At 35.2% G+C, this 13046-nt stretch overlaps 1 protein-coding gene across 1 annotated transcript in view; it reads right to left on the minus strand.

Annotated features, from left to right (window-relative positions):
• The window catches only part of LOC129222496 (organic cation transporter protein-like), an 80307-nt gene that overhangs the window by 24569 nt on the left and 42692 nt on the right, over window positions 1-13046 (minus strand). The window contains exons 4-5 of the mRNA XM_054857009.1: window positions 9749-9903; window positions 4135-4303 (exon numbers count right to left, since the gene is read on the minus strand). Coding sequence (XP_054712984.1) covers window positions 4135-4303; window positions 9749-9903 — 324 coding nt within the window. The remainder of the gene's footprint in view (window positions 1-4134; window positions 4304-9748; window positions 9904-13046) is intronic.

Raw genomic sequence — 13046 nt, forward strand, 5'->3', positions numbered from 1 at the left:
AAAGAGCCCCCGGTCAGCTATTTACCTTATTTATATTATTACTGGAAGTTTCATTATCATGCTATGGCGTCTCATATTCATTTCAATAAGAATTATGGAATTGAGTACATGCTAGAACTTCATAATTTTTATTGTTTGTCAGTTGGGTGTCGCGGTGATTAGGCATATTCTTCGTATTCCTTTGGTATCAGGTTTGAATCTGCGGTTCAAGTGTTCAGCCGGTGGACTCTGAGACAATAAGAACGAGATATTTTTTTCCCGAAAAGGTTGTCAAGAACGCATACCTAAAAAACTACTGGAATGACATATGTATGAAAACAATTTCACAATAAATTTAGTTAATTTTCCCTTTTATTCGGAAACACATTTTTCCTGCCGTTTCCGAGATACAATCGAAAACCACAAAATTTGGCTCCCCCTTCCCACCTTTGCCCCTCCTCCCCACGGTCTTGGACTTTCAGTATGTTTGCTTTTTAATTACTTCTAACAAGTTTCTTACTGCGGAAGTGCTGACTTTCTGCACTTCCTCAGTTCACTTTCGTTTAACAATTCCGTGAGTTATGGAGCTAATTCATACTGCATATACGTAGTTCTGCTAATCTCCGTCCGATTTCTTGGAAAGGGGCTGTCCATAAATGATGTTACACTTTTTTTCAACATTTTCGACCCCCCTCTCCATTTGTCTTTTCATAAACTAACTTTTATAAACATATTCGGATTAAAAAATGCTTGATGTCACACTTCTTACTCTTTCCTTCTCCTTGTCACAAAGTCACAATTTCACGACCCCCCCCCTCAAACATCATTTGTGTTGTAGTAATCCACAAATATTTCTTTATTGTCCATCAGGATTATAGAATTAATTGATGAAAGGGGAAGTGCGCGATCCTTTCAAGTCAGGTTGAAATTTGTGAATGGCAAGTGTTCCATTTTTTTGCCATGAAAATGCTTGTTTGAAATTCTGTAACTTTTCATTGGTTGAATAAAATATAACAAAACGGCATATCAAATTGAAGGAAATCTAAAGCTCTACAACTTTTCCATGACAGTTTTTATGAATACACACCATGGAAGGCACAAAGAGCAAATGTTTGACAAAAAGAGAGAATTTTTCCAAAAAACATCGATTTTTCACAACACATACCCGAAAAAATATTGGAAATTTGACAAATATATGTAGAAACAGCTTCGTAGGAAGTTTATTTAGCTTGAATTTTTATTTCAAACGCATTTTTTCCATAGTTTCCGACATTTGGTTAGTGGATTAGTTTTAGAGGCTTCAGAATCAAAAAACTAAGTTGGAATGGGGGGCATAGTTTAAGGAGCAGAATTCGAAAGGGGACTATTGGGATTTTAGTAGAAACGGAAATAGGGTGGCTAATAAGAGAAAAGATTTTAACAGTTGGGATTCAAATAATCGCACAGCATTAAATAAAAGTAAGATGAGCTTACTTAAAGTTTTTTATACCAATGCTCGTAGTATCAAGAATAACGAAGAGTTGAAAAGAGCATAATAATAGACGAGAGGTTGGATATTATTGGAGTTACCGAGACATGGGCTACCGAAAATGATGCTGATTTATTATCTATTGCTGGGTATAATTTGTTTAGACAAGATAGAGTAGGTAAAAGAGGTGGTGGGGTTTTATTTTATGTCAGAGACACTTTAACTTGCAATGAATTGGTAATTAATGATAAACCTAATGAGATTGATATGATTTGGCTGGAGTTGATGAGCAATAAGGGCAGAAAATTACGTTTAGGGAGCATTTATAGGCCACCCAACTTAAGCCAGGGTCAAGATGAACAGATGTGTAGTATTATTAGTGACATTTCAAGCAAGGGGTCAGTCATCATAACGGGATAATTTAATTTTAAAGGAATTGCTTGGAATAATTTTTACCACAGTAATAGCAGAGAAGAGGAATTTTTGAAAGTAATTGGTTACTGTTTCTTAGATCAAATTGTAACTCAGGGTACTAGACAGGGCGTGATTTTGGATCTAGTTTTCTGTGACATGGAAGTTTCTGTTCAAGGGTTGTGTGTAGGGGAACACATTGGAGATAGCGACCACAACAGTATTAGGGTTAGGATTAAATTTGATATGCACAAAGTAGAGAATTTTAGGTTTGTACCCAATTTCAGAAATACTGATTTTGTGGCACTTAGGCAGAGTTTGAAAGCAGTTTTTTCTTCCGGATTGGACAATAGCGATGTGAATCTTCAGTGGGCAGAGTTTAAGGAAAATCTAGCGAAAACGGTCGGGGATCATGTTCCCTTCAGGAGAAAGGGTGTCAACACAAAAATTTGGCCGATGTGGTTCTCCAGGGAAATTAAAGACGCTCTAAATTACAAGCAAGCCGCTTTGCATAGGTTTAAAGAAACTGGTTACTGTGCAGATAGGCTCCAATATTGTAAGGCAAGGCGTAAATTTAAGCATTTGGTACGGATTCAGAAAAGAGAGTTGGAGCAAAGACTGGCAGATTACATAGATAGGAATCCTAAGAGGTTTTTTGCAAACGCTAGTTCGGGGAAAGTTCGAAATAGTCATATTGGGCCACTGGTTGATGTGCACGGAATTTTAATTCAGTACGATAGTGATATTGCTAATGTTCTTAATAACTTTCTTTCAAGTGTTTTTAACGATAACTGTATCTCAACAGTTGACACCAGTAAGACACAAACTATAGTACAGCTTGAGAACTTAGTATTTTCCAGGGATAACGTTTTACTTCATTTGAAAAAAATTAAAGAGACTAAGGCTCCGGGAACAGATAATATTTATCCAAAAATTTTAGTTGAATGTGCAGAGGAATTAACAGATGTAACTGTAAATATTTTCAATGCTTCTTATAACTCGGGAACAGTGCCAGAGGATTGGAAGCTGGCTAACATTACACAGCTCTTCAAGAAAGGGTCTAAAGGGAGTGCGGGAAAAGTTATTGATCTGGGCGTCCTAATAAGTCAGGATTTAAAGTTTTATCAACAATGCAGCATAGCTAGTAACAAAGCCAATAAGACGCTTGGGTTTATCAATAGATCTATTTCAAACAAAAAATCTAAAGAAGTTCTTCTGCCCTTATATAGAAGTTTGGTATGATCTCATTTGGAGTATGCTGTTCAGTTTTGGTCTCCTTATCTTAAGAAAGACATCAATGTATTGGAAAGGGTTCAAAGGCGGGCTACAAGGCTAATAAATGGACTTTCTCACTTAGACTATGACTCCAGGCTTAGAAGGCTAAAAATGTACAGTCTTGAGCAAAGAAGAGACCGAGGGGACATGATTCAGTTGTTTAAATTTATTAAAATGAAAGATGTTACGGGGCTGAAGTTTAGCACTGAAAACAGGACAAGGGGTCATTGTTTTAAGCTATTTAAATCTCAGGCTAACATGGATATTAGGAAAAATTATTATTTTAGCAGGGTAGTAGAACCTTGGAACAGCTTACCGGAAGAGGTGGTAATGAGCAAGGGAGTAGATAGTTTTAAGAGGGCCATTGATCTTCACTGGGGATTGTAAATTGACTAGGACCAGCCTAGCTGGGCTCAGACTCAGAGCCTGTTGCTGATCGTCACTTTTGTATTTTTATTTGTAAAACCCAAAAATTTCTTCCCCCCCCTCCCTCCCACCTTTAGCTCACCCCCTAGGGTCGGGGACTTTTAGTATGTTTACTACTAACTACCCCTAACAATATTCTGAATCCTAAAATTATCGCATATTCCATGCACGCTACACCCTTGTTTTGAGCACTCATTGACTAGACTACGGGTATTCTTTATTTGTTTAAGCAAGGGACGAAGTAGCAGGGGTGCCTACTGCCTAACAGGAAGCGCGGGAGGAGGGGGGAGGGGGTCATGGTATAGACTGTGCCACTGAACTTTTTGAAGCGTGTTTTGAAGAGTATTTTACTCTTTATTTGTGTGGAGGGGGGGGGGGGTCGGTCTAGCTCTTGGGGAGCTCTTTCTAATATTTTGGGAGCGCCACTGCCCTCGGAGGGATGATGGGCACTCCTGCAGGTACGAAAGATAAAACGGGTTAAAATGAAAACTAAGAACAAAAGTTAAAAAATATTTGAACTTATTAGTTTTGAAGAAATGTTGAAATAGGGAATTCCATTCAATCTTGATACTCACTTGTAGCCGATAGCAAGAGGTAAAATGGGAACTGCAATAGCAACTTGGAACCAAAACCAATGTCGGAAAAAAAAACCAATGCCAGCTAAAAAGAAGAGACCTGTGCTCCATCCGAGCTGAATTGCCATTCCTACATTAGTCCGATGAGCAGATCCTATGATTTCCATTACTGAAACAGAGAAACATGCTTTTGAAATGTGCTCGGTATGCGTGAAAAAACGATAAAAAGTTAACTAGTTTCCAAATTTTTCTTAAAATGTTTGTTTTACTTTTAAATATCTAAAACAGGCTATTAACTGAGATTGTAGCAGCTTCAACATCTTAAAAATTGATTCATTTTGAGTTTTCATTGCGTTGTAATTCTTAGAAATATCTTAAGTTATTAAATTCCATTTTAAATGCCCATGAAAGACACGTTACGAAACATACTAAATACAAACGAAACTCACATAGTTTTCAAAATTCAAGATTAAATTCAGGATTAATCTTATATAGTTAAAAACTGAGCATATGTATCTATGTATGTATGTATCTATGTCTAAGTTACCAAACGACAGTGAACTGACCATCGAACCAGATATCGATGGATTCGTAATCGTCCCGTCTTTATGTTTGGCTATTTAACATAATTCTTCGATAATAATTAGTGGAGGTATCAATTAAAAACTATATATATATTAATTTTGAGACTTAGATTTCGACATAAAATTTCTATGTTTCGAAGTCTTTCCTCCATTCAAATTACTATTCAGTGCTTCATCTCAACTTTCCGTAACAATGCTTTTAGAAAATCATTGAGAAGAAAGATCTGTGTTGGTATTTTTTTTTTCTCCAATGTGAACAAATAAAATTTTGGGTTGAGGCTTTTCCCCTTAATTGGGGGATTTAAAATGTTTCCTTTTTGGTTATTTCTCCGTAATCTGCGGCAAAATTTTACTGATTTTCTTTTCTTTTTTCTTTTTGATCAAGCCTGATTGTTGAACACCCGTCACTTGACATACTTTTATTTTCGAGGTAGAGCGTGCAAAGCCTGGCGACGCAGCTAGTTCAAAGCTTATTTGCTGAAAAACTACGTACATATAAGTTGGAATATTCATCTTTTTTCCATACAGCGTGGTACTGTAAAACTTTCAAAGTCAATGCCCAGGTTTTGTACAACTTGTAAGTAAAATGTCAAATGGCAATAAGTAAAATGTCAAATATCATGCTGCTGTAAGCAATATCTACAAATTTGAGTTTTTGAGATATTTGAAGAAACGCGTTTTTTGCTTCCCTACAAACACTGGAAAAATTTGACTTTCTTTTCATGCTTCGTTTTCAACGGAAACCAACTAAACAAGTTTATACAATAAAGATGCATTAAAATAAATAAAATATAAAAAAATGTTTTTTTTTTTTTTAATTTTTAAGACTATTTCTATAAGCTATTTGTAAATTTGTTGAGGGAAAACTTTTTTTAAATTTAAAACATATTTTCCTGTTATTAAGAGGAAAAAAAATATTTTTCCATTTAATATAAATGTATTGCGCATAAAAAGAACAGCTTATATTTATCATTAATTTCTTTTCAATACATTGCATGTCCGAATTTAAAAGCAATTTTAAATGACTATAATGAAAAAAAAAAGCTTTTTAAAATACGTACAAATATATGTTTGCTTAAGTTCAGCCTTGAAATTACTTTTTAAAATTTATTAAATATTTATTTATTCATTTTTCTTTTTTTTTTTTGGCAACAATTAAAAAGCGGAAATATTTTAACTTTATAATTACCATTATTTTTCATTGTTTCTGGCAACAGTTAAAAACCGGAAACAAAACGCAGGGATTATGACAGAGAATGTAAGCTAAGAAATAGTCTTTAATAATGACAAAAATGCAAAAGAACAAAAAGTGAAAAAAAATGTAGGTACTGCTATTTATATGCTCAGGGCAGCATGCAAGTAGTAGTGGTTTTGCGCACATAAATTCAAAATCAATAACAGAACTGATTCCGTAATATAAGCTGTAAGTTACTGTCTGTAAACCAGGGATAGGGCAGAACTACTTGCAAAGTATCGCCAGCCCGCATCCAGAGACTGGAGTTTTCTTCTTGTTATGAACGCATCTGTCTGGAATAGTCAATAACCGAGCTGGTGGTAACTAGCTGCTTATGACCAAAGCTTTGCCTTCAATGAACGAGTTGAACCACACCATTGCTGCGGATTCTCGCTGGTGTACTGAATTTATTTTAGCTACCAGTTTATTGGAACTCTCAGCTTTAACGAGATGACATCTGCCTCCAGCTCGAGTATTGAACTATTCCAGACTGATGGGTCAAGGACGAAACTGCAGTCTCTGGAGGTCATAATCGGGCTGTCGGTATTTTGTATCTAGTTTCTTAATAGAGTTGCTGATACAGGAGGAGAACCATGGGGGTTATGACCCCCCACCCACCCACCCAAATCATCGGCACTATTATACTCCCATTCTGCTCAAAAATTTATGAGTAAAATGTAAACGACTGCAATAATCTTTTTAATTCATTGAACATTTTTAAAAATAAACATTTAAAAAACTACTTCTTTTAGATGCTTATGAAATTAATTAGTAATGTTTTATTACTAATTATTACTAATTAATTTTATAAGGTTTGAAATTAATTAGCAAACATTTAAAAACTAAGGTAGGTGCGGGTATTAAGGCCTGTCGGGTAATAAGGCCTAAACAGCGAAAATATAATTTAAAATGGTTGTAGCCGCTCAAAAACGCTATCGAAGATAGTTTACACTCCCAGATGGCACCTGAAACTGGTCGCAACGCCATGCTCAGTTGTTTTGACCAGCGAGCCCAGATTCATTTTCACGGAACGCTTGTAAGACACGAATCATAAAAAATCGTCAGATTGAAATGTAAGTAATTTTTGTAATATCATACTTTTATGCATAGTTTTGCGCTAAAGTTATCTGTCTTTTGAATGCTTCTATCGATATTTCATGTCTGAGTGAAATAATATGATCGAATTATTGTTTTTTTTTTTTTTTTTTTTGTATTTTTTTAAATTCAACGTCAGCGGCTAATAAGGCCTACGAAAGTTGACCGTAGGCCTTATTATACTCCTTTTTTTGTAACGTAGTTTTTCAGCTGTGCATCTTATTTTGAACCTTTCTCAACATGATATGAGTGTTTATTAGTAATTGCGGCTGTTTACGACTGGGTTCATTCTTATTTTAGTGCCTACATCACGATGCCCCCCAAACGAGCACTGTGGTCTGATAATGACTTAGTGTCGGCTGTCCAAGCAGTAAGAAGAGGTATGCTGAGCTCATATAAAGCAGCTGTGAGGTATAATGTTCCCAGGAGAACCATTAGACACCATCTCCAGACCGGAAGTTTGAAAAAAAAAACACTTGGTAGAAAATCTATTCTCAGTGATGACCAGGAAGCTGATCTTGTCATCAGAATTTTGAGGTTTGCAGGGTTGCCTGTGACACCACGTATTCCCCGACGCTTGGTTTATAAATTTTGTGAGCTTAATAACATAAAGCATAATTTTAATAAACTTGCTAAAGTTGCTGGTAAAGATTGGTTTAAAGCATTTATGAAAAGACACCCGGAAATATTTAGACGAAAAGTTCAATTTATGAACCCGGCCAGAGCTCAAAAGCTTAACAAATTTATCGTTAATGATCACTTTAACATACTGAATGAAATTTATGATAATCTGGACTTGAGAAGTCATCCTGAAAGAATATACAACATGGATGAGAAAGGCTGCCGTCTCACAATTCACCACCAGCAGACTGTTTTGGCAAAGAAGGGGACTAAAAGAGTGCATTTACAATCTTCGGAACACGCTGAAAGTGTCACAATAGCTGGATGTGTAAATGCACTTGGTACTGCTATACCACCAATGATAATATTTAAAGGCAAACGGTTGAAGGCAGAATTATATGACAATTTGCCACCGGGTTCTTTGGTAGAAAAATCTACTAAGGGTTATATGACTAATGAACTTTTTATAGAATTTCTAAAGCACCTATCTAGATTTAAAAGTGCAGGAGAGTCCCTTTTAATATTTGATGGAGCGGCTTGTCACCTAGACTTAACAATCGTTGAAGTCGCCGATTCTCTCGATATATCATTATACTGTTTACCTTCGAACACCACTCATGAACTCCAACCCCTTGATAAAGCCGTCTATCGATCATTTGAACACCACTGGGATGTGCAGAAGTTTTATCATTTATGGAACAAAACCCAGACAAAAAGCTCACCAAGGCACGGTTTAATGTTATTCTTTCAAATGTCTGGTCTAAATGCATGACACATAGTAACATACAAGCGGCTTTAAAGCCACTGGTTTGTATCCATTGAATCCACAGGCTATTTCAGAAACAGCTTTTGCTCCGTCTGTATTAACAGAAATTCCAGCTCCCGAAGCTGACAAATTTCAAGAAAAAAATTCGCAACCTCGCACCTCCCTCACACCAATAACCCCAAGGCCTTCCACATCGACAGCATAAGATGAAATAATTAATAGTACCCCAAACAAACTTCCTGGAACGACGTACGGCATTGTTTACGGTTCTAGTTCGGACGATGAAGAGGACAATGTACCACTAGCTCAACTAAAAAAAAAAGCTTTTCAGGAGTTTATGCGTACTCCAGTGAAAAATACTGAAAAAACATCAATTTTAAGAAGAAAATCTATTAATTATCGAGGAATTAAAGTTCTCAAAGAACTGTTTGAAGAATATAGAAAAGAGAAAAAAGCAAAAAAATGACGTCAACCCTCAAAGAAAGACGATTAAAAAAATACCAAAAAAAAAAACGATGCTAGTTGGTACTGTCACGCTTGTGAGGAGGATAAAACATGACATGAGGCCCTGTTCAAAATGCAACAGGTGGTATCATGAGCACTGCGTCGGTTTGACAGCCGATGACGAAGATATTTTTGAGTGCCCTGACGGCTGTTAATTTTTGAAGATTTTCAGCATGAGTAATGCTTAAGGATATTACAAATGATCTCAATTACCAATGTTAATAGCTTATTTTGATTATTTACGAGTGTTAAAATATTAGGTCTTATTACCCTACCGTAGTATAATAAGGCTTAATTGCAAGGTTTTTTCAAATAATTAATTTTATGTTTGTTTTCGGCAAGAAAGGCCGTTTTTTGTTATTTTCGTGTAGTAATTGAATGGTACTTTAATTAAATTTGAAATTTGCTGATTCGGATCCTTTTCTTTCCATTTTATTCCAAATCTCCCTTAGGTAGGCCTTATTACCCGCACCTACCTTACTTCTTTTAATTGCTTATGAAATTAATTAGTAACATTTTTGTCCTATTAGGTACAATATTCCTGGCCGAGTTGGTGCTTTTCATTGACACTCAAGCAGTTTCAGAAATTTTTCGCACCCAAAACCGTCGTTCGTAGCTGAGGGGGGGGGGGGTGTCATTCCTCAGTATGAGCCCTCTAAACTGGCATTCTGTATCCATCCATGCCTTAATAACCATTCTGAAAATTTTACCATCCCCTTGGAAGTGAAAATGTTTCTTAATTGATTTGATAGTGCATGTAAGATTGGATATACGCGAGTGTGTTTTCATAAAAGAAAGACATCAACTTACAGAGCACAAATCCGACGGTGGTGAGACCCGTTCTCCCAAAAGCTTGAAAGAACCTGAGAATGGCGAACATCGAGTAGGAAGTAGAGAGAAGAGAGAGTAGTAAACTCGCAACTGTGACGAGATATGAAATGACGATGGTAGGGAACCTTCCAATGCTGCAAAATAGACAAACATTTGACTAAGTTTCTGGTACTCAGAGTTTTGAGAAGAATTTTTCCCGATAAAGAATTACAGTCGAACCTCTATATATCGAACTTCCACACATCGAAATTTTCTATATATCGAAATCCCAGCAAATTTCTATGTTCATTACATAGGAAAATTGTTTCTATATATCGAAAAAATCTCTATATATCGAAAAAAAAATTTGAGACATTTGTAGATTTTGTTTTCCACTTTTAGACTGTTCGTCTCATGAAAAATGAAGGTTAAAGTAGAACACTATGTCCACTAAAGGTTGCTACGAAACTCATAACGAATCTGGGTTGAGGGGTGTGTAGATAGGTCGTTGTATCGTTCTGAAGTTCTTAAGTTCCCTCAAGATTATTTTAAATCTTAGTTGTAACAAGTGACACTGTAAAATCAGTTTCAAGTTATCCCTTTTGTCTCTTAATTATCATTCCTAGTCTTTTTAGCGTCAGTAAAAATCATTTAAGTTAAGTAGATTGATTTTTTACTTTTCTCTCGATTACATTGTCAATACGAAAATCCCTTAGTGCTGCGGATCAAGTTGAATTGCCGAAGAGTGAATGTGCATAAGGCGCAAAAATGTAATTTCTGTTAATTTTTTAGTTATTAACCTTCATTTAATCCGATGCTCATATAAATTAGAAATTGGGTTTCATACACGAAAATTAGCTGTAATTTTAATGATTTAGGAGATTTTTATGATAAAATAAGATCGTTTCTATATATCGGATTTTTTTCTGGCAATTTGCTACTTCGATATATGGAGGTCCGACTGTATTCATTTGTTTAACTGAAAAATCACACATGCTTTAACTACAGTGTTTCTCATGGGAACAAGGTTACGTTGCATACTTCCCTGACTCTTTAGTTTCAATAAGAGTGGACAGTTTTAATAGCAAAACTTGATTCGCGTGGGCCAGCCCAATATGAGTCTTTAGTAATTTATTTATACATTTTTGATAACATATACACTAGGTTGGGCTGAAAAAAATCGAAATTCTGCAGAACATTTAACCTTAGTGCGGAAAATTTGTGACGACCTAACACTAATTACTTTGTGAAATTTCGTAACTCTGAGTTAATGTCTTCCGCTCTGGCAAAAGACTTAAATTTTATTAGATTTTTGTAAGACAAATCAAATGATGGGAATATTTACGAAATATTTTAAATTCCGCAGAACGTTTAGCCTTCCTGCGGGAATTTTGTGACTTCTTAACACAAACTACTGCATTTTAAGCCAGTGAGTCAATGGGGTCGTTTCCAAAATTTTAAAAGTATTTTTTTCTGAAAGAGCATGCTTAAAAACATAGGATCTGACCCTTGTTTAAATAATTTGTTTGAGTTTAATATTTTTAAAAAAATACTTAAATCGTTGAGCTTTCATTGTTTACATTTCTTGGCGATGACATGACAAATGATGAAATGCAATTCTGTATTGCCACTCATACAGCTAAATATTTAATTCGCATCTTTGCTCACGTGTATTGGCAACGATATGGTTGATAGCAAGCGTAGAGTGCTATTTTAATTCGCTGCTTGATTATCATAACGTGGAAACGTAGTAGAAAGATGCGGGAACGTGCATCATTTGTGACGTTATAAAGGCCACGCCTTGTTTGAAGAATCGGACATTTAAAAAAAAAAAAAAATTTAAAAAAAAACTGTTGGGAAAATGAAAATATTTTCTGGGTCTATGTTTTTTTTTTTTTTTTTTTTTGCTCATTCTATCCATTTCAATGACTAAAAGTAGTACTTTTGACTGAAGGAACCACCCCATTATTTCTGCTTTGGCAAGGGACCTTTGATAGTTTTATTTTAAAAAATGCATCAAGATACTTTCCAAAAATTTATCTTATTGTGATTGATTCCGTCAATGGTCGGAATTCATTTTTTACCTCTCCAGAAAATATCCTGTTAAGTATGTTAACAGACGAAATAAAAGGCGCATATCAGAGAACTAGGTATTCGTAGAATCTCAAAGACTAGAGAAAGTGCATTTATGCTGATGAAGATTGCACACACATTCCGTGTCAAAAAACTTCAATTTGAAACTGCATATTATGCTGACTTCATTAACTGGAACAATCGCAAAATGCTGTCCCCACTATAATAGTTTTCGAATTAATTGGGAGAAAGCTATTATTTTGCGGACTTCCAAGTTAATTACTAGCTAGCTGCGGCAAGTCCCACTAAACTGTTCTATCTGTCTCAATGCGATCTGGATGTCAGTTTTGATTGCTTAGAACTGGTTTGATGAGAAATTATGAATATTGTACAATTCTTCAGATTGTTTTTGTGAGAAGAGGAAGTTACATACCCTATGGATTTGTGCCTGTTAAGTCCAATTATCTTTGGCGTTGTCCCACCTCTATCTCTTTTGGAGTTGTGTCCCTATTTCGTACACTATAATGAAAGAATGGAAAATGTTACATTCTCCTCTCAAAGAAACAAACTAAAAAATTTGTCAATATTCCCAATTCCTCAGCTAGACTAAATTTAAGCAGTGAAAACTGACATTCAGATGACATTAAGACACAGAATTGCTTAAGGGAACCCATTGACACTAGCTGTCAACCAAGCTGAAAGTCCCATAAAAAACATCATTGTCCCAATTAATTCGAACACTATTGCTAGTAAAACTATTTTTTTCGCATTTTCTCACAGAGTCTTTGCAACCGTATAAATACTGTGGTCTCTAATGGACATAATTCTTACATGTGATTAGATTATAAATTGCATGTGATTAGATTATAAATACCTTGTTATTAGATTATAAATATCTTACATGTGATTAGATTATAAATACCTTGCAAATTTTTAATATCCTAAAAAACACACACACATACACACACACTTTTGAATTTTTTTACTAAACTTTAAACCTCCTGCTAGAGCCGAATGAAATAACCAAAAAGTTATGAAACTTTATATAATAAATTGTGTTAGGAAGTTACAAAATTCCCTCACTAAGGCCAAACGTTTTGCGGAATTTAAAATATTTTGTAAATAGTCTCTTTATTTTATTTTTTTCTAAAAGTCTCTAAAATTCAAGTCTTTCGCCAGAGTGGAAGACATTAACTCAGAGTCACGAAACTTTTTAAAGCAATTA

Source organism: Uloborus diversus, chromosome 5, assembly GCF_026930045.1.
Source record: "Uloborus diversus isolate 005 chromosome 5, Udiv.v.3.1, whole genome shotgun sequence".
Classification (NCBI taxonomy): domain Eukaryota; kingdom Metazoa; phylum Arthropoda; class Arachnida; order Araneae; family Uloboridae; genus Uloborus; species Uloborus diversus.